The 22,692-nt window shown below is 43.8% G+C and overlaps 1 protein-coding gene across 1 annotated transcript in view; it reads left to right on the forward strand.

The window, feature by feature from the left end:
• The window catches only part of PAPPA (pappalysin 1), a 254,934-nt gene that overhangs the window by 187,703 nt on the left and 44,539 nt on the right, over window positions 1-22,692 (forward strand). The window contains exons 14-17 of the mRNA XM_017856267.1: window positions 9,639-9,807; window positions 12,128-12,311; window positions 17,657-17,867; window positions 18,603-18,774. Coding sequence (XP_017711756.1) covers window positions 9,639-9,807; window positions 12,128-12,311; window positions 17,657-17,867; window positions 18,603-18,774 — 736 coding nt within the window. The remainder of the gene's footprint in view (window positions 1-9,638; window positions 9,808-12,127; window positions 12,312-17,656; window positions 17,868-18,602; window positions 18,775-22,692) is intronic.

Below are 22,692 nucleotides of genomic sequence, written 5' to 3' on the forward strand. Positions count from 1 at the left end.
GACAGTGTGATTTTGAAGCTGGGTAGCCATTTGTGTGGCTGTAAAAAGTCTGTGCATTTCTCCCTTCTCCATCCATCCTCTGGCCTCTGGCCGGCTCTGCCTTTGGGCTTGAGAGGCCCATGAGTCTCTGAATTCCTAGGACAATTGAGGGAAGCAGGGTTGTGTGGTGAAGAAAGAACCTCCTTCACCTGGCTTGCAGTGGCAGAATTGACAATAGCTTGCAGGGTGACCCTGGAAACATCAGTTTCCTTCTCTGAGCCTCAAGGTCTTCATCTGAACGAAAAGAGGATTAGCTCTCTTTTATCTCTGAAATACTGGGATATTCTGCTTCCTAGGTGGCACAGGCAGGAGACATAACCTTCCTAACCAAGGGGGATAGAGTGAGACTGGTATTCGCATCATCCTAGTTCACCGTGTGTTTCAGGGATAGGTGAAATCTCTGTCTTCCACAAGCCTAGCTCCTATGACGTCACGAGTGGTCTAAGAGCCTGTCTTTCAACTGCATGACATCACTCCCTCAGTGCTTTTGAACTGGCATCTGTTAATGCACCTAGTTTGGAGCTACAAGGGAGTGGACTTTCCTGAAAAGAATACGAGTTTTGGGAATACTCTTACTTGGGTTTGAACCTCCACATTGCCACTTCTTGAATGTGTGTTCTTGGGCAAGACACTTCAGTTTTCTGAGTCATAGTTTTCTATTTTGGAATAAGCAGATGAAATCTATTCCACAGGGTGGTTGTGAGGGTTAAATGTTGCACTATAGATAAAAGTGTTCCTTCAAACTGTTAGGCACTATGTAAACATAACGTATTGAAAAAGAATATTTATAACCACCTTTTGATGATGATGGTGCTGCTTCTGTGCACAGAATTTTGTGTAAAGTTCTTAAAGTTGGAGCTGGAAAAAGCTTCAGAGATTATCTCATGCATCTGACATGTCCAAACTTTTGTGTTGCTATGTAGAATCACAGGGCCCAGAAAGGGGACAACTTGTGCAGAGTGCACAGCGTCTCTCAGATTTGTTTCATGAGATCCAGAAGAAGAGAGAGTTGTGATTTTTGTAGGCTCCGCAAGAGCGAGGCTCTCTGAAAGTTGGTTCAGCCTTACCCCGTATACTTGGGGGGTAAGAAAAGAAAAGAGAAGAGGGGGACAAGCAGCCTTTCCCACGCCCCTGTTACCACAGAGGACACAAAAGGTGGTTGCAAAATCCACATTGTTTAGCACCCACTGTCTCTAGCTTCTGTTGTGCAAAGTCTGTCGCAATCTTTCAGAAGCAAGAGCTTCTTAAATATAACTCATTGTCTTATTTCACTCCAAGAGGATGTTTTTATCCCTTGTTTTCCAGACCCTATAAAAATAAGCTAATTCTCAGAGCCTGGGGAAACCATGTCAATGGAAATCCATTAGACCTTTTCCACAACACTTTCCCATTTTTAACCAGCCTTCCTGACCATCCATAAGTTGACCGAGGCCAGGACTGACTTGTTTGAATTCTCGACGAATGGTGTCTGTGCCCTAAGTAAACAGTAGGAAATATTTAACGACTGAAACATATCGATCGATATGTATTTGTTAGTTCTTTGGTTGTAGGAGGAACATTGAATGAGGGCAAAGTGCTGCCCTATATCTGACTAATTATGTGACCTTGGATTAGTCATTCCCCTTCTCTGGGCCTCAGTTTCCCCATCTTTAAAATGATGATGGTGGATTGCATGGATTCTCTGCAGTTCTTTCCAGTTCTAACAGTGTGTGATTCCCAACAACTAGGAAAGATGAGAGAGGACAGGAAGAGACAAACACTTGTTGAGCCCCTAATAGATGGGAACATTATCTTATTTTGTTATTGCACCTCTTCTGTGAGGTATGGCTCAGAGAAACAGAGCAAGTGAGTCATGACCATCCAGGCAGTAAGAGGCAAAATCCTGCTTTGTCTGTCCCTGAAAGCCATTCTCTACCCACCACAGCAAGGCACGAGTATCAGAGAAGAGGAGTTTTCACAAGTGGACCCATGTGCTCATTTATTCAGAGGAACTCTGAGTAAGGCGATGGAGCTGCAGCTCTGAGGTCTTTGGCTGACTTGTCCCTGAGCTTGGATCAGGCTATGACAGGCTGAGTCTTGAGGGCTGAGGCTGCAGGGCAGCAGCACCTCCTCCTGAGTGCCCCGGTGGGGAAAGGACAGCAGCTGTTCATGGGGAGCTAAAGAGGCATTTACCAAAACAAATAGGACTCTGCAAACATGCAAATGCATTAAAACAAACAAACAAGGGAGGAAAAGAAAGAAAAATAAGCAGCAACTGTAAAGAGCCATGGGATGTTTTCCTTCATTCTGAAAACACCAAAATAAGTAGCATCACTTTTTATAGCACAAATTTCAGCTGGTTGTAAGAGAAACGTCCCACTTTACCCTCAGCTGTTTCCCAGGTAGTGAAAAGTACTGTTTCTCCTCTTCCCTTCTTGTCCTCCCTCCCACAACCTTTCCTCTTCTCCCTGCATCTCTCTTTCTCTCTCCTCTCCCTTTTCTCCCACCTCTCCATCTCTCTCTCCCCACCCCCTCTCTCTTTCTTTCTCTCTCTCTTTCTCTCTCTCTTTCTGTCTCTCCTCCTGAAAGCAGTGTGATGCCTACTGTGCTGCCTTGGGAGGAGTCCTATAGCAAAACCAGTTTGGGTAATGTGTTCTACCCTAGCTTGAGGAGTCTCCAGTCTCTTTGCAGTACTTGGTATAAATTCAGAGACCCAAGAAAACAGGATCCGTTTTCAAAGGAGAGGTCCAGTTGTGCAATTCTAGTCAAATCTCAGCCCCACACCAAGTTATGGAAAGGAGAAAAGGTGAGGAGGGGAGCCTAGTGGTGGGGTGTGGGGTGGTTAACAGGCTTCTTTAATGAGAAAAACTACAGTGGTGATATTGAGGCTCCAGTATTTGTCTCTCACACACACACACAAACACACATGCACATATATCATGTTCATCCACCCTTGTGGTTCTTAACAGAAATTGAACAGTTTATTATAAAATTGAATGGACCATGTATTTAGAAAAGTAACTTCCTTCCCTCCTCCCTCCATTTATTCTTCTTTCCTTTCATGCTTCCTTCCTTCCTCTCACCTCTTTTTCATATTCTCTTTCTTCCTTTATCTCAAACTCTTCCCCATTTCTACATGCTGGTCCATTCAGATAGAGGCAGTTCTGATTGAGAGCTAAATTTTAGAAGGCCAACTTTGGGGGGAAACAAATTCTTCACATGGCTAGATTAACACTTTCAGCCACGGAGAACTTAGACTGTTGTTTGTTGGTTGGGGGTGGGGGTGCCCAAAGACTGGAGCCAAGTATTTCTAGAGTCTGTGCCCTGATGAGACCCCATGTGTGGAATATCCCTTTAGGTAATGATACAGGGATTCATAAGTAGGATTTGGAACACAGAATGAAGCTGCTCTTGGCCAGAGACTACAGATTGCTCAGATCGCTGCCATAATCTCATTCAACTTCCCCAATCCGCAAAGGAATTAGTGCCTCTCAGCATATTGATTGGGAATCACATCTGGGGAATATAACTGCAAATGGAACTGCTGTGTCTAAGCATGTGTGTGTCTTTGACTATGCCGAATACTGCCTGACTCTTCTCCAAAATATTGTCCAATTCACAGCCCCATCAGTGATCTACCAGAGTTCCAGTTGCTCCATATCCTTGGCAATGCTTGAGATTACCAAAGACTACTTTTTCCTATTTTTCTCATTTCAAAGGGCTCTGAAATTATAGATCTCTGTTGTTTTGTTCTCATAAAATCATGAGGCCTGAAGGTGGGGAGGGCTCTCAAAGATTTCCTGGTTCTGTGCCCTCATTTGAGGATGAGAAATCTAAAGTCTAATCAAAGGAAGTGACTCACCTAAAATCACCCAACAAGTTGGGAGGAAAACCAGCATTGGAATCTAGTTCTCAGGAATCCAGTTATCTTTCCTCTCCATCAGAGATTTCAAGACTAGTGTTCCATAGACCATATTAGTCCATAAACAATCTCTCTTTGGCCTCTATTAGTTATCTTCTTTAATTACTTGCCAACATTTAAATATCAGGAGAGTTCATATTAAAAACCAGAATTCTTCTTGGACCTCTTTAAAGAAATGAGAAGCTTTGAAAACATCAGGCCCTTCATCCCACTAGGCAACCTTCGACTGGAGCAAAGCACTCTGCTCTCTGACCAGGCACATACCCTCTCCTCGACACACCCCACTCAGCTCACCTGAACCCTGCAGACCACTGAACTTGCATCGTCTAATCTTCAAAATCTTGCCTCCATACCACACCACAATACTGGCTCCTGGAAGTTCAGGGTAAAGAATCTTTTAGGATCATTCCCCCAGTAGCCTCATTTCTGGGTAGAAAATGAGGTCCTAGCACAGTAGCTCTTTCACCGTTTCACTTCCTAAGTGAACTTGCAGAATTGATGCCAAGAACAGTTTTCCCTGCATTTCCCGATGTGGAGCATGTGTCTTTTTTGTTGTCCCCATCTGAGCAACCCAGAATGATTTATAAACAGCCTCTCTGTTATTATCTCTGCTTCCCTATGGCATAATTGCAGCTAAGTGGCAGGGCACAGCAGTTATACCGTGAGTCGAGGAACAGAACCAGGAGAGGAACCCTTGTCAGCCCTTTAACTTCTGGCTTTATCCGGGTTCCAGAACTCTCTGGGTATCCTCTGTTATGCATGACTGGAGTCCATTCTTTTTGACAGTGGAGACAGCAGTGGGGGGGTTGGCTATTGGATCAGATATGGTTTTACCTCTATATGGAACTTGAGTCCATAGGTAAATACATTAAACTTGTAGATAAGAAGAAAAGAAAAAAAGTTATTTAAGTATCTGATTAGCTCTGCACCCCAGGGACCTCCACTTTTGCCCAGGTGTGAGAATTTGATCTATAGAATTACCTGCATCCTTTCCCACTCGTCCATCCAATCAGCCACCTTTCTCCCTTCAGAGACGTGTCTTCATTTTCTCCTTCTTTTGTTATTTTTATTGACTTCCCATCACTGTTATTAAATCCTTCTCTCTTTTTTTTAATGAAGCAGCAGAGCCTTTTCTTTATTTTGTTTTCCTTGTTTTGTTTTTTGTTTTTGTGTTTCAAAAATGACAGGGCTGTATCACAGAGTTATTTGAGAGGGTCAGTCAGGGTAATGTTTATCATTTTTGGACAGTGTGTTCACACAATCTTTTCCAACCAACAGGATAGCAAAGAAAAACGAGCAGGGACTTAGGGGACAGACTGGCAGATCTCCACTGGAATTCTGTCCAAGCTGAGTGCCCTTGGGCAAGCAATTTAAAACTCTTAGTCCTAGTTTCCTGTTCTTGAAAATGGGAATAATATCGCTACCTCAAGGAGTTGCTGTGTGGAATGCAAATAAGGTGATGCAGGTGAAACAGAGTGGCCAATGCCTGACACATATTACCTCCCTTATCCCTTTTCTTCCTGTTTTCAAGCCTGCAGGCCAGGTGCAGACAGATGTGCTGAAAAAGCAGGATGCCTCAATCCCTGAAGTGTATTCTGGAAGGCAGTAGTCCTAAGAAATGTCCCATGAAAAAAAAATGTGATCAGAGTTTAAAACATAACGTGTACCTTAGCCCCTTCTGGAAATTTTCAATGGGTTATCCAAATTATCGAGAAGTCCTGCAACTAAGAAAACTAACTGATTTCATTAACTCAGTGCTACCCCTACTGATCCGACCATGAGATCTTTTGGTCAGGTCATTCATGGAACCAAGGACTATTTTTTTTTTTTTTTTTGAGACAGAGTCTCGCTCTATTGCCGAGGCTGGAGTGCAGTGGCGTGATCTCGGCTCACTGCGAGCTTTGCCTCCCAGGTTCATGCCATTCTCCTGCCTCAGCCTCCCGAGTAGCTAGGACTACAGGCACCCGCCACCACACCTGGCTAAATTTTGTATTTTAGTAGAGACGGGGTTTCACCATGTTAGCCAAGATGGTCTCAATCTCCTGACCTCGTGATCCGCCTGCCTCGGCCTCCCAAAGTGCTGGGATTACAGGCATGAGCCACTGCACCTGGCCTGTTTTTTCTTTTGTAGCAAAAAGAGACAGAGAGACTCATCTTCTCAAGTAGCTCCATAGTTCCAACAGCATTTCTCTCACTCTCTCTTTTTTTAAATGTTATTTATTTATTTATTTATTTAGATACACGGTCTCACTTTGTTTCCCAGGCTGGAGTACTGTGGTGTAATCTTGTCTCACTGCAACCTCTGCCCTCCAGGTTCAAGTGACTCTTGTGCCTCAGTCTCCCAAGGAGCTGGGATTATAGGTGTGCACCACCACTCCCAGCCAATTTTTAAATTTTTACTAGAGACAGGGATTCACCATGGTGGCCAGGCTGGTCTTGAACTCCTGACCTCAAGTGATCCATCTGCCTCAGCTCCCAAAGTGCTGAGATTTCAGGTGTGAGTCACCACACCTGACCTCAAAGCATTTCTCATACATTGACCTTTCTAGTCTACAAACACACCAAGCTCCATCCTGTGCTGGAATTTTGTACCTGCTCTTCCCCCTGCCTGGTTCTGCCTCTGCCCCAAACCTGTGTATGGCTTATCCCTTCATTTTATCCAGGTAGCCGTTCAGATGTCCCTTCCTCATGGATCCTTCTATAAAGTGCCTTGCCCCTCTCCACCACCTGTCACTCTCTATAATTTCACCTTGGTTTAATGCCCTAACTGCATGCATCATTATCTGAAATGATCTCATGTATTACTTTTCTTTGGCACACACCCTCCCTCCTGAAATACACAGATAACAGGCATCTTGTTTATCCCCCTCTGTCCACTATATTCCCAACGTATAGAACAATGTCTGGTGCTCAGTAAAGCCCACAGTGAAGGTCTGTTGAATAGATGAATCAGTGGATGATGTTTTACCCTGTTGACAATCCTAAGAAATAAATTATTTTATTATTTCCACTTTATAGATAAGGAAACTGAGCCTCAGGATGTTATATAAATTTCCAAACTCAAACAACTGATAAATGGCAGAGCAGGGGCTGGAGCCCAGATTTCCCTGATTGATAAACCTTGTGCTCCTTCTACCCTAGAAAATGAAGCATTTCAGATTTCCATTTTCTTGTGAAGAACTTAATGCGCACAAAATAATTGGGGAAGGCACTGTTTATACTTTAATGGCTCTGCAACTTAAAGAAGAAAATCATCTTTCCCTCTGGGTCTTCATAAGAGCCCGGGTACCTTCTGGGAGTGCAGAGTAAGAATGCCGAAACTGCTAGGCACAGGTCAGAAGAACAGCTTGGAAGCTAGTAGCTTACAGAGTAAATATATTTAAATTGGAACCATGTGGTTCCTTCCCCTGGTGCTTACACAATGTGAACAGATGCATTGTTTGGTGTCAAAGCCCTTGTGTTGACTCCACAGTTACAGCCCCTTTGAGGTCTCCACATGGTACAACGCTGAGGCTGTCAGGACTAAGAAAAAGGGCTGAGAATTGGAGTTGTCTCAACAAGTGTTCCTTGATGCCAGTTGCCCTGCATTTCAGAAGGAGAGTATTGGAGAACTGCAAAGCTTCCATCAGTGAGGGTCTGAGACCTAAATTAAATGCCTGTCTTTTCTGGGTATTTAAAAGTAAATTGGTTTGTGATATGTTTTGGAAGCTTTCAGCTCCCCCCGCCTCCCGACTTTATTTCTCACTCTGCTTTTGAGCAGAGGGTAGAGAATAGGAATAGGTCACAGTAAAACCCTTAGTTGGGTATCATGAAACTGAGAGAAAACAAAAACAAACAAACAAACAAAAAAGTGCAAAACTTTTCTGACACTGGTTTGGCCAAAATGTCTCCCTGTCTCCTAGATAAAAACAGGAACATAAAAGCCTTGAGGTTCTGGATGCAAATCTACCCATCTGGGCATATGATAGGCCAGGTGTTGGGGGTAGACACAGTCAGAGAGGCAAAAGTCAGAGAAAACTGCCCCCTAGAAGCTTTTAGTGTTAGGCAGAATCAACCTTTTTAAAGTGTTTAAGAGCTATTGCAAGGCACCATCACCACTGGTTTCCTGCCATTTAGGAAACATCTGCAAGGAATTTTTGTTGGCACTGCAAAGTACACCAAGATGAAATAGGCGTTTTCTCTGCCCTCAAGGACATTCTACTCCAGAAACATGGTACAAGGTTAACAACAAGGCCTTTGGAGTCACCCCTCTGGATGAGCACTTAAACAAGTAACGTAATCTTGCCAGTCCCCAATTTATCCAACTGTAAAATGAGTAACACTTAGCTCATAGGGTTGTAAGGATGGAGTGAGCTCACGCATATAAGCAATCAGCATATAGTAACTAATATTATTGAGTGCTTGCCTAACTATAATACAAGGGGAGTGATCATCCAAGAATGAGGATTTGATGCTGTTTCTGTTTGCATCCTTAAAGATTAGCCTGCAATCTGGTATGTTCCACTGTCACTGAGGAACTGAGTTTTTAATACATCAAACGTGAGGCAACAGCCTCAGAGAAAGAAGGGTAGAATACCCATGAGGGTGCTTGCCAAGGGACACAAGGGAAAGCTTCCTATGGAAACTTGCATGATGCTTAGGCCTAAAGAACGGGTGGAATTCAGACTGGCAGAAAGGTAGAATTCAGAGTTGCAGCAAGATGCAAGTCATAGTCTCTGTACAACTCCACTAACGATTTGTAAGTTACTTTACAGTTTATAAAAGACTGCTACCTCCATCATCTCCATTGAGTCTCGTGGCTGTATGAGGTTGGCCAAATTTGAGAGTATACTGAATCTCAGAGATGTGATGTACCTTGCCAACTAGGTAATAGAGCATAGGTGTATTTATAACATCAGCTACCACTTTTATTTATTTATTTATTTATTTATTTTGAGATGGAGTTTCACTCTTGTTGCCCAGGCTAGAGTGGAGTGGTGCAATCTCAGCTCACTGCAACCTCCGCCTCCCAAGTTCAAGCTATTCTCCTGCCTCAGCCTCCTGAGTAGCTGGGATTACAGGTGCCTGCCACCATGCCCAACTAATTTTTTTTTTTTTCTTAGTAGAGACAGGGTTTTACCATGTTGGTCAGCCTGGCCCTAAACTCCTGACCTCATGATCCGCCCAACTCAGCCTCCCAAAGTGCTGGGATTACAGGGGTAAGCCACCGTGCCCAGCCCAGCTACCACTTATTGAGTGCTTAGCATATGCCAGGAGTTCTGCTATACAATTTTTTCTAAACTGATTTAATTCTCAAAATGGTCCTTGTAAGTGGGTACTCATAAAATACAAAAAGGGTTTTTGCTCAACCTGGTGCCTGGTAGAAAAATACAATAAATATTCACTGCAATCATGATGATCCCCTTCTCACAAATGGAAAAACTGAGGCTATTCAAGGTTTAAATCTTGATAACGTACAAAGCTTTCAAGTGGCAAGATTTGAACTCTGGTTTGTCTGTTGCAATACCTTGTGCTCTTAATGAGAAATTTCATTCACTGCCTCTAGGGTCATCTTTACCCTAGCCAGCACCTCTTTCTGTCCACAGTCTCAAGCCCCCTGAAATCTTGGAGAAAGAGGCTCTTAGCCTTTATCTTCCAATTGAGTGTGGCTGTCCTGTGAGGAGACGCCTTCTTCCCCTTTTGTTTCTTTCCTCCCCAGCTGTGTGCACTTCGCATGTGAGAACACTGACTGCCCAGAGCTGGCTGTGGAGAATGCTTCTCTCAATTGCTCCAGCAGCGACCGCTACCACGGCGCCCAGTGTACTGTGAGGTGCCGGACAGGCTACGTGCTGCAGATACAGCGGGATGATGAGCTGATCAAGAGCCAGGTATGTGCAGGTGCTGAGCTCAGAGCCTCTCTGCAGCCCAGGGAAGGCTTACTGGGTGTTGAACATGTTCTCTGCTAAATACCCAGCAGCACTTAAAATAGTGCTGCCACACAGTAGGTGCTCAATAAATACTTACTGATTAAATGAATGAGTGAATGAATCAATTAACCAAGCAAGCAGTCTGGAATCTCTAAGAAAAGGGGTTCCTGTGCTGACTAGTGTTCTACACAATACTTGCCAGTGTTTTTGTATAGGTTGCAAATCTCCAAGACCATGGGGCTGAGTATTTTGGAATGAATATCTTACAGTCAGAACTCTGACATAATTGAATGGGCTGCTTTAGGACGAGGTGAGCCCTCTGTCAGTGAGATGTTCATTCATTCACTAATTCATTACAAAGCATCTGTTCACTGGAAATTGGATGCTATACTAAGTGCTAAAGAAGAGGAAGCTGTTAAGACAAACCAAGTCCCTCCTCTGAAGGAGCTTCATGCCTAGTGGTGGAGGAAAAGTCAGACAACTCATTAATAATGACCCCACTGTGTGATAAATGCTGTCAAGGGAAGTGTAGGGTGTTGTGGAGGTACAGGGAGATTCAAGGGAGGTGCCTGGGAAAAGTGACATGGAAACAGGCAACTAGACAGATCAGCAAAGGGGTATGTGTTGGGGAGAAGGAAGAAATATATAAATATATGCACTAGGCACAGGCATGGATAGTATGTGGAAGCACATTGATGAGAAAAGAAAAACATGCCACAGATTGTTTGTTTGTTTGTTTGTTTGTTTTCTTTTTCTATACTCACCCAAGCAATGAGGCTGGAAGGGCCAGCTGAATCCACTGGTGCAGGGCCCTGTCGGTTTTATCAGAAGTGTGGGGTTGATCTTTAGGACAATAGGGAGCTGTTGCAGGAAGTGACATGGTCAGATCCTGGTGACAAAGTCTCTTCTAGATACTCTATGTGGGTGTAGCTTGGAGTTCAGCAGTAAGACTGGTAGCAGGGAGACCCCTTCAGTCATCAAAGGAGTCATGGAAGATAGGACGTGTCCTGCATGAGATTATGGTAGTGAATGATTTGGAATGATGTGACAGAATGTTGCTTCAGCAAGATGGTGCTATAATGTCCCAGGTGGGGCATGGGGGAGTGGGACAGGTTGTCCTGGGATTTGAGGATTTCCGTCACTAAATGTAGCATTTTCCAGGGCTGGCCAGTGGACTTTGCCTTCAAACTGCAAGCACACAGGGCACATTCCTTATTGCTGGGAATGCCTATTTGTACAGAACTTCTGGACTTGCTCTTCTGAGACACCTACTTCTGTGTGTCAGACTTGGCAGGCCTGAACTCCTGTAGAAACAGTGAAACTGTTTTGGCAGTGAGGGACCTCACTCAAGCACACATCCCTTTGATGTGTGCTTAAGAGGGAAAATGTCCTTTGCTTTTAAAATCCCAGATCAACATTTGGCATCTCCAGTCTCTAGGATTTAGTGTCTTCCTCCTTGAATGAAAGCCTCCAGGCTGCAATGATTGTCCATCCCTTGGCTCCGTAGCATGGCCTTGCCCTCCGCCCAGCTCCGCCATCTTGTAGTTCAGTTCAAATCTCCATTTCCTCTTTCATTTTTCCTAGGCTTTTTCTGACTTTGTACCTTTCTCTCTTGACTATTGAGACACTAAATCTCAGAGTAGGGAGTGGATCTTTGAGCAGTTCTTGAGTTCAATCCATCCATTTTGCCAAAGGGAGAACTCAAGTAAGGAAAGGAACTTGCCTGTGGTCTAATAACATGGAGGAAAAACATCCAGGTCTCCTATAGCCATGGAGAGTGCCTACTATGTGCCAAGCACTACAACAGTTTCCTAGTAACTCCCCTAGAGCTAATAAAAGACACAAAAATCAACACTTGATATCCTACCATTGAACTGTATTTCACAGTCTGTTTTGTGAAAGAAGTCATCATGCCCTGTGAAGTCTCAAAACCTCAAGATTCTCATCAATGAAATGGAAATCGTGATCTGGGAGACTCTATAGACAGCAGTTAAGAGCATAGCCTTTGGACTCAAGTCTGACTTACCCTTTTTCCAGATGGTTAACTTAAGGCTGATCATGTAATGTCTCAGAGTCTCAGTCTCTGTGTCTTTAATTGAGAACTGAAATATCTAATTCATGCAGTTATTGGGATCATTAAAAGTGAGCTAACGTTAAACACTAAGCATTGGTCTCCTAGTGCCTGGACGAGACTCTGAGCTGTCACCTTGGGAAGAAGGGTATTTCTCCACATCTAGGGCTCAGTCTGCCACTCCTCACTATGCACGCCTCTGCCTTTCAGATGGGACCCAGCGTCACAGTGACTTGTACAGAGGGCAAGTGGAATAAGCAGGTGGCCTGTGAGCCAGTGGACTGCAGCATCCCAGACCACCATCATGTCTACGCCGCCTCCTTCTCCTGCCCTGATGGTACCACCTTTGGCAGTCAGTGTTCCTTCCAGTGCCGTCACCCTGCACAATTGAAAGGTATCAAGAATGCCTTCCCCAGCTCAGCCTTCCTCTGTCTATGGGAAACCTAGAGGCTGCGTCCAGGCTCTCTTTCTGGCTCTCAAACACCAAGAGTGGGATGGGGTTTTATCTGTGCTCCTGACTTCTTCCTACCAATTGTATTTATGTAAACTGCCCTCCTGTGAAGATAAGAAAGAAAAAAGAGAGTACGGATAATTATGACAGTGAAGCCCTTTCCAAGACCTTGGAAATCTTGCAAAAAAGAAAAGGAAGAGAGGATAAAAGTGAAGGAGGGAGGGAAGAAGGAAGAGAGAAAAAGAAAAAAGAGTTGCATTTGGGACTGATGAAATGAATTCACTCGTATGATTAGGGCCAGTAATCCTTACGAAGTAAGTGTTACTATTATTCCCATTTCACAGATGAGGAAACCAAGCCTCAGAGGGTTTAAAGAACTTGCCTAAGGCTGCACCATCAGTGATGGGGACCATATTGAAGCCCAGGTCTGTCTTTCTCCAATGCTGGCTACTACTTATCAAGAGGGGCCAGCTAGGCAGAGAAGAGCAGATATGGACAGGAAGCATCTGGCATCCTCTTGAGCTAGGCAGCAGGGCTATTGAGGGGAATAAGACTCTGGCATACCAGAGATCACATTTTAGAAAAAAGTGAGTAGCTGGCCTGGGTGTCCTAGAATGCTGGGATTAGATGTGGAATGTATTAATAACTTCAGACTAGGAAATCACGCTTCTCTCAATCAATCAGAGGCCTTTGGGAAAGGGAAGTGCATAAATTAGCATTGATTATTACAGCCCTCATTGTGGCTAATAATAATTGTTAATCAAAACGATGCATATCCTTCTGCTGCCAACTGTGATTGGGGAAGAGTGACCTGGCTGGGGAGACAAGGCCTTAGGAGGACCATCATTCTAGTAGTTGGTGATCCCAACTTTGCTTTTCCTTTGACTGGGCAAAGGTCCTGCTGCCTTTCTCTTGAACTTAATATTGCCACCTAATTTGCCCTCCTACCCTCATCTCAAGCCAGGGGTAAAAGGTGATCAATGTCAACTTTCCTTCTTTTACTTGCTTCCCTTTCCTCCTTTCTACATTTTGTTTTTCCTTTGATCATAACATAGTTTAAACAAAAAGAACAATAATTTTTTTTAAAAAAACTTTTATTTTAAGTTCAGGAGTGCATGTGCAGGTTTGTTACATAGGTAAATTTGTGTCATGGAGGTTCATTGTACAGATTATTTTATCACCCAGGTATGAAGCCTGCCTTAATACCCTTTAGCCATTTTTCCTGATCTTCTACCTCCTCCCACCCCCTTCCCTGTGAACAGGCCCCAGTGTTGGTTTTTCTGCTCTTTGTGTCCATGTGTTCTCATTATTTAGCTCTCACTTATAAGTGAGAAGATGCGGTATTTGATTTTTGGTCCTGCATTAATTTGCTAAGGATGATGGCCTCCAGCTTCATCCACATTCCTGCAAAGGATATGATCTCATTCTTTTGTATGGCCACATAGTATTTCATGGTATATATGTACCACATTTCCTTTATTCAGTCTATCATTTATAGGCATTTAGGTTGATTCCATGTCTTTGCTATTGTGAATAGTAAAAGCACTAATTTTAAACAGTCAATAAATAATAATGATAATAATGACCAGCTTGAAATCCTTTCTGCCCTCAGTTTTTGCCCCACCTGGCCCTCTCCTCTATTCATACCTTTTGTTCTTCTTAATCTGTCTTCTTCCTCTGTAACTTCTGTTAAAGTCTACCCCTTACCAAGTCAACCCCCCTGTTCCTTGCAATCTCCCCGTACCAGCCCTTGGCTAATGTAGCCTCTCAATTGAGTGCTTGTCCTTATTCCAGTCCAGCTAGTGCATTTTTGTTTCCTCCAAACAATATAGTGGCCAATATTCTTCCACATTCTAATATGCTAGAGATGGACAAGAACTCAGAGATGGCTTTGGTTTAGGGACAAACAAGTTTGGTGATTTGTTCAAGGTCACAGGTAAATTCATACTTTATGCATTCAACAAATGAATACCGAGGACCTGCTATGTGCTCAGCAGTAGGCTAGGCTCTGGGAGTAAAGAAGGTACAAGATACAGCCCTTGCCTTAGGATCTAGAAAGTGCCAACACCATGAGGCAAGTGCTTAGAATACCAGATTGAAGGTCTGAATTTCTCTCCTTGAGTTCTGTTCTATGTTAATTTCAATCTTTACGGCACTCCAAAAGAGACTCGATCTCCTGGGTAATCTTTTAAATGAAGTAATAAAAATAAGTACCTCTCTTCTGACACTGCTACAAGTTCACAATTATTTTAATGCTCATTAGAGATTGGAATTTCCTTAGCCACATTTGTAGAAATGCTGAGTAGGATGTATTTCTCTGCATTAAAAGATGAACAAGTGAACTTACAGAGCCCCAAAACTTGTTGGAACCTAATCTCTAATATCAACACCTCTACCAAGAGATATTACCCTCTACCAGGAATTTCAGGCTCAGACATGCCTTCACTTCATATCTTGAGTCATGTTCCCCCAGGAAATACAGTGGGGGAATGAGGGCAGAAGACATGGAACTGACAAAAGTCAACAGGTTCTCTTCTAAAGCCGGTTGCCACTGTGGGCAACTAGAGCTCAGTCCCTCTGGGAAACTCTGGGAGACGGTGGAGAACATGCCTCAGAGTTATTGCAACTCTGGAAACTGGCACATGAATCCAACAACTCCACCATTAGTTTAGTGGTGCTTCCAGGGGCATTAACTCCTTGGTACTTTAAACTCGCCCTACATATGGACAGAGTAAGCATCCATGACCAGTATAACATGCCTCAGGCAGAGAGTTGGCAGTGCAGTAAGCATCTTTCACAGTATACAGGCCAGTGCCAAGAAGACAAAGGAAGGGCACATCATGTATCATACCCTACTTTCTTCAAAGCCACATTGTAGATGCAGGGTAGTGGCTACAGCTGGTGCACAGAAATACTGCCCGGCTGAAAACTCTCTTGGAGTTTGTTGCAGGGGTGGGGGGACATATCCATGGTCCTGAATCACCAGTGCCTGCTTTAGCTGTGGTGCACTGCTAACTCCTATTCACCCTCTTCAAGAAAGCACATTTCTGGTTTGCATTTTCTCTCTTGATTAGCATTTTGGAATCTTTATGTTCTCCTGTCACAGAAGAACCATGATTTTCACTTCATGATTTACAATATACATAGCTAATACAATGTACTTTTTTAGAGTCCCAACACCTTTTCCACAGATATGTTATCTCTCTTGGGCAATTTGAAGAGGGTGTGCTTCCTGTACTTTTTATACAGCTCCTCTTCTCACTAACCTTGTGCTTTACCTGGGCACCCGAAAGCAATGACTGCCCCGATTGCAAGGGCAATGCAAAAAGAAGTTTGTAGACCCTGGTATTCTGGACGCCTCTATGCTTCTATGGAAACCAAATGAATCACCTTTCCACACGCTTTACTCTTTTACTTGATGTTAAAATATCTATAGTTGTCAGTCTCATAGTTTATCAATGTGGAAGCCCCTATGGGGCTTACAGACACCAATCTGCCTTGTGCTAACCGGATGAATCATACTAACAAAGAAGAAAAATGAAAAAAATGAGAAGGAGTAAGTGGAGGAGCATATATAGAATTGCAAAGTACTTTCTCCCCTTTCTTCCTTTTCCCGCTTTTTCTTCATAGTGCTTGGCACCTTCTGGCACACTAAGTAGTATACTTTTTAGGATAACTTATTGTACTCCTCCCTGTTCCACTAGATTACAAGCTTCAAGAGGGCAGAGCTATATCTATTTTGTTTTATTTTATTTTGTTCACTGCTTTTCCTTCAACATATAAAAGTATCTGGTGCAGAATAAGCACTAAATAGATGCTGGTTGAATGAATGAAGACTTCTGTGAAGATTCTTTCAGAGCTACTAATGAAGAGGAAAAGAAGAAGGAAAGTGGGAGGAAGTGGGCAAGTGAAGGAAGGAAAGGAGGGAAGAAGGAAAGAAGGAAAAAATTTAAGAAGCAAATGAAGACATTGACAATACTTTCATGGGCACTTTTCATAAATGTTGTTTTATTTCATCTTCTGAGCACCCTGAAAGGCAGAAGCAATTGTTTGCTTTTCACCGATCGGAAAATTGAGATTTGATGCTTCCAGAATGAATAATAAGGGCCCTGCTGATCATATGTAGTAGCCAACTTCCCATTAAAAACTACCATCTCTGTAGTTAGACAGAATTTGTTTTGAACCTCAGTTTTGTCTTTTGCCAACTAGGATAACTTGGTCGAGTCACCTCTTTCTGAGTCTTCATTTCCAATTAAAGACTGTCATACTAAATGCACTGTTTATTGTGAGAATAAATGAGATTGCATATCAGAAGCCCTCGGTACATAGTAACTGCTCAATAAGCCCTCGGTACACAGTAACTGCTCAATAAATGTCAGTTTTCTCCCTACCACTCCACCCCTCCAACCTGCAACTCCCTGAGCTCCCCAAATACTTCAAGCCCTGGTTGTCAACACCATTCAGTAATAACCGGGAAGAGGAGAGTTTGGTAGAGAAATACAAGTTTCAGGTCCTCCTCTATTTGTCTCGGGAAGGTTTTAGGCAGGCTGTGACTCGATAATATATGAGCTGGTAGTGAAAAGCCTAACTCCCGTGTTTTACTTTTATTTGCAACGTTCCCCATCAGACCAGCTTCCCGATGGCAGTCAGCACTCTGTCAGAGCTGGCACAGGCTACGGGGGAAGTGCTGCTCTTTCAGCTGCTTTGGCAAAGCTTCACTGAGCACCAGGACCTGAACAGAAAATCAAACCTCCTGATAACACAATGCTGTCATTTCCAGGCATTGCTGTTGGGAGCTGGGGGAGGTGGTAAGCAGGACAGATACAGGGGTGCTGGGCCTAGGGGGAGAGTGGCAGCTTGACATTATACACTCACTGATATCAGAGTTTGCTGTAGTTTCTGGTATGAGCTTTTGCTGCCAACTATTAGAAGGCAAGTTCCTCCATCTCTGTGTTCAGATGCCCACTTGTAAAGTAAGAAAGATGGATTCAAGGATTGTGAATGTGTCTTTTCTATGCAGCAGAAGAGGCTCAGGATCAGAAGTCAGAAGCCTTGGATTTTAATTCACTGTAGACATGGGGGTAATTCACTCCCCCCATTTAGATCTCCTCTTCTTTGTGACAGCTCTCTTGATCTCCCTAGGCTCCTCAGTTGGAAGTAGAAGGGGTTGGAATTCCATATAAGGGATCTCCTGGTTTGTCAAGTCAGCTAAAATCCAAGTGGCTGTGCCTTAGCTTGGCTATCAGAGACTCCTCCCTCCTCTATCCCTGCTTGCCCTTGTCTTCCAGGCAACAACAGCCTCCTGACCTGCATGGAGGATGGGCTGTGGTCCTTCCCAGAGGCCCTGTGTGAGCTCATGTGCCTCGCTCCACCCCCCGTGCCCAATGCAGACCTCCAGACCGCCCGGTGCCGAGAGAATAAGCACAAGGTGGGCTCCTTCTGCAAATACAAATGCAAGCCTGGATACCATGTGCCTGGATCCTCTCGGAAGTCAAAGAAGTAAGTGGGGTTGGAAATGCAAACTCATGGGCTCTAGGAGGACAAGAGTTAGGTTCAAATGCCTGGCTGGATGGAAGCACTCATTTCTTCACTGGAGGCAATGCCTGCCATTCATCCCATTCTGTTCTGTGAGAAGCTAGAAGGATTTGTTAATAATATTAGTTTTGGGTCAAACAGAACAAACTTTAAGTTTCAGCTTAGCTGCCTAATGGCGATATGATCTCAGACAAGTGACTTTACTTCTCTGCACTTCTTTTTTTTTTTTTTTTTTTTTTTTTTTTTTTTTTTTTTTTTAGCAATAAGAAGGGTACGATAATAACAGTTACAACATAAGGTTCCTATGAAGAACAAATGAACATGTGCATGTAAAGTGCTCACAACGTGCTTTGCACATAGTAGTTGTTTAGTAAATGGTGGATAATCATAGCATCATGGTTCCAACACCCATCAGAACACTCTGCAAAAAAGTGGAGAGAACCTGGGGCTGGAGGGGCCTGAGTTTTGTGTCAATCTACATGTAGCTGGAAGCCTGACATTTCTGCCTGCTCTTGCTAAAGGAGTTCTGTGGATGAATTATCCTTAATCCCTACACGAGTCCCACCACCACCCAATAGGTCAGGTGGAGAATGGCAAATAGGAAATAGGAAATGGGGGCCCAGCTGGTGGTGTTCATGCAGGGCATGGATCTAGCCATTTGGTCCTTGAGATGTCTCCTCTTTGATCCTTTCCTTGAAGACGGGCCTTCAAGACTCAGTGTACCCAGGATGGCAGCTGGCAGGAGGGAGCTTGTGTTCCTGTGACCTGTGACCCACCTCCACCAAAATTCCACGGGCTCTACCAGTGCACTAATGGCTTCCAGTTCAACAGTGAGTGTAGGATCAAGTGTGAAGACAGCGACACCTCCCAGGTAAGCATCCTGGAACTTGAGATTGATACCATGGTCCCTTTCCTTTCTGCTTACCAAAAACTAGCCTATACTTCAGGAACCACTTTCTCCAAGAGACTATCTAACTAGGCTCAAATTGTATAATGGCAGTGTCACCAGTGCAGAAGTTAAGAAACTGGGCTCTAATTATCTACTTTCATAATCTCTCTGAACCTCATTTTCCTACCTGCAATACCATATTTTATTTGCTTGGAGATTCTTAGCTTTGAATTTTTTTTAAGCATTGGAACTTTTATGAAGGAAATCATACATGGAATCCTAATGTATGAAGTTGATAAAAGTTAAGTTCCTCAAACAGGAATGGCCAGGGCTCTTTTGCCAGTTTGCTACCACCATTACCACCCATGTTGGTCCTTGAAGTATTTAAAATCACAAGACTGCCACTATACTTAGACATCAATTGGCTCCTGAAGCATAAGGAAAAAGGGGACCATATTTAGATGAGAAGTACAGTTTTGAGAACACCGTGGAAGAAAGGAAGAGCAGAAGGAGAAAGGTTTGAATTTTATCTCAATGCACATGTAACTGAGAGCAAGTCCAACACTTCTGCCTGCCTCTGCTGAAGGAATTTTCCTCAAATCCTACACATGCTCAAAAGGGCAGTATGGGAATCAAGAGTAGGAAAAAGAAACAAAAGGCTGAAAAAACCTTAAGTCCACAAGGAGCTCCATCTCCATCAAAGCAACCATATAGAGTTGATAATCCAAGTCCTGTGTTTCACGAGTGTGCAAGGATCATCAGCCATGTGGGGACAGATTTCAGTGCTGGCATCATCTTCAATCAGTCTTTATTGGTCTTTGTTATTTCATATTAGCCTCCAAATACCAGGCACTACCAAACCGCCATTCTGAATCCCTCTCACTCCCTCCACATCCGAGCGATTACCGAGTCATACCCATTCTCCCACCACAGCGTCTCCTGAAGCTGTTCTCTTTTGTCCCCAATGCCACTACCCTGACTCAGGCCAACGTCATCTCTTTGATGAGCCACCATGCAGCTTCTTGATCATTTTCCTGTTTTCATTCCTGTGCCTCTTTCCAGTACCTTCTTCACATTTCAGCCAGAGTGATTTGAGCAATTATGTTAATCTCTCTGAACCAGGAGCCCCCATCCCTTAGGATAAAGTCCCAACTCCTTAGGGTGGCATTTAAGACCTTTCCCCCATACCAATAAGATGGATCTTCCTCCCCACCTCTGCATTCTCTACCTTAAAAAGATTTATCCTTGTACCTTTTTCAGCTGCCTGACACCTCATCTTCCTTCACAATTTAGCCCAGGCACCCTTTCCTGCGGGAGCCCTTCCTCAATGTCCCTTCCACTGCTGGGCTCTGTGGCCCTCCTCAGGTTTCCCCCATGCCCCTCCTCAGGTTCCCCCTCACAGCATTGGCCACACTACGTTGTCACTGCCTGCTTTCATTCCACATCCCCACACTAGGCTGTGAAACAGTCCTTCACTGCATCTGCACCCGTCCTTGTGCCTTCAGCACTTAGGACAGTGCCAGGCACCTAGTAGGTACTCAGGAAATGTCACCAGAACTAAGGGCAGGAGGAAGGACCACAATGAACATCAAAGGCAGGTTCCTCCTTTTACAGATGAGAAAACCAAGACTCAAAGAGGTTACTCAACTCCCCATGGTGACACAGCTGGCATCGGCCGAGTCACAGTCAGTATCCAGGTTCCCCTGTCTCCAACTGTAAATGGGCTGAGTCCAGTAGGCACCACCTGAGAATCCTGCTCTCATACATTCACGGCATCTGTGTCCATTCATGGGAGTCATTCCCATCCTTGACTGCCAGGGAGGCAGAAGCCAGTGCTGGAACAAACAAAGGCTAGAAATTACCATGGCCTCTTGCAGGCTGATCAGCTTCCCTCTCACTCCCTTACATAAAACTGTTGCTAACAATTACCCAAACTGATGAGCCAAATAATATTCTGGCTGCGGTCATGTTATCAAACTGAAACTCAGCCTGCCTGGGGCCTTCCAAGTAACTTTCATGGCCAGTTTGTATTTAAAGGAGAAGAAAATGTAAATGTATCAGATGACTCAAGCAGCTCTGTTTGGCAACTAACGGAGAGGCTAGTCGCAAAGGAGCAGGGCATTGCTCGTCTGCTCAAAGAATGAGGGTGTGCGTGCCAAATGGACTCCTAATACAATTGACATTTCTACTTTGTACTGAAAATGAATTTCCTCTACCCTCAGACCAGGGGCCTGAGAGCCAAATCTAGTATTCACCTCAGATTCCCTCTTGCTGCCTATAAACATAGCAGAAATGCATGGCCCAGAGCATCTTGAATCAGCTTGTATGGAGCAGGGATTCTTTGCTTTCCAAACAAGTTTCAGATCCTGGTGGGAAAGGACAAGGGCTATTGTAGGGGAGATTCACACACTCTCTTCCACTGCCACTAAAAGCAAATAAAAACCTCACTTTATTCATTCCTTGGGAGCCAGTATAACACTGGATCTGTAGTTTGAGTTCAAATCCCAGCTTCATTACCTAGTCACTGGAGGCCAAGTTACTTAACTCTTTAAGCTTCACTTTCCTGGTATATAAAATGAGGAGAAAGAATACTACATACCTCATAGTTTGTTTGTGAAGATTAAATGAGGTAACGAAAATAGAGCATGTCTATGGGTACCCACTGGCCTTGTGCAGTGCAAAACCTATGCAATCATATGTGGTAGCCCTGGGGACTAGACAAATGAACTAGCCTGCTTTAAAGTCACTCCAGTGGTGAGAATCCCCTATGCTCTATGTGAGCTCCTGGAGGGCCTAGAAACACAACAGATTGCAACCTAGCCCTCTGCTGGCTAGCTCTCAATACTGAGAAGTTTTCTGTTTTCTGCATATGGCTAGTCAGTTTTCCCAGCACCATTTATTAAACAGGGAATCCTTTCCCCATTGCTTGTTTTTGTCAGATTTATCAAAGATCAGATGGTTGTACATGTGTGGAGTTATTTCTGAGGCCTCTGTTCTATTCCATTGGTCTATATATCTGTTTTGGTACCAGTACCATGCTGTTTTGGTTTCTGTAGCCTTGTGGTATAGTTTGAAGTCAGTTAGTGGGATGTCTCTAGCTGTGTTCTTTTTGCTTAAGATTGTCTTGGCTCTATGGGCTCTTTTTGACTTAAAACCTAGATAACAGTTTGATAGGTGCAGCAAACCACCATGGCACCTGTATACCCATGTAACAAACCTGCACTTTCTGCACATGTATCCCAGAACTTAAAGTAAAGCAAAAAACAAACAAACAAACAAACAAACAAACAAAACAACAACAACAAAAAAAAACCAAAAACCTGAGAAGGAGGCACCCATCCTGCATGAGGCCAGAGTGTGGAGTAGAGAGACCAGCATGAGCCACAGTCAAACCCGGTCCCTTGCTCAAATAAACCTGTAGAATAAATAGTCCTCTAGTTCCTGTAGACCAGCACTTCCCAGTAGAACTTTCTGCCATGATAAAAATGTTCCATATCTGTGCAAATGATGACCACTAGCTGCGTGTAGCTATGGAGCACTTGAAACATGGTTGCAGCGAATGAGCAACAAAATGTTAACTTTTATTTAATTTAAAATAATTCAAAGTTGAAGGTAAATAGCCATACTTATACAGTGGCTACCATGTCAGACAGTCCAGCTCTAGCACTTATGGTATTCTTGTCTCTTTAAACCAGGACAGAGAACCTTAATAATATCAGCTTTCTTTGTCTTTGTTTTTGAGTGTCTAATGTGTGCCAAGTTGCTGCTGCAGGCTTGTCTCTTTTGACAGCTCACAACATACAGTTGGAAAAGAAACAAAATCCCCATTTTACAGATGCAGAAAGAAGGCCTGGGGAGGCTAAGTTCTTGCCTGTGGCGACGAAAGAGCAGGTGGTGGTC

Source organism: Rhinopithecus bieti, unplaced genomic scaffold (assembly GCF_001698545.2).
Source record: "Rhinopithecus bieti isolate Rb0 unplaced genomic scaffold, ASM169854v2 scaffold_42948, whole genome shotgun sequence".
NCBI lineage: Eukaryota > Metazoa > Chordata > Mammalia > Primates > Cercopithecidae > Rhinopithecus > Rhinopithecus bieti.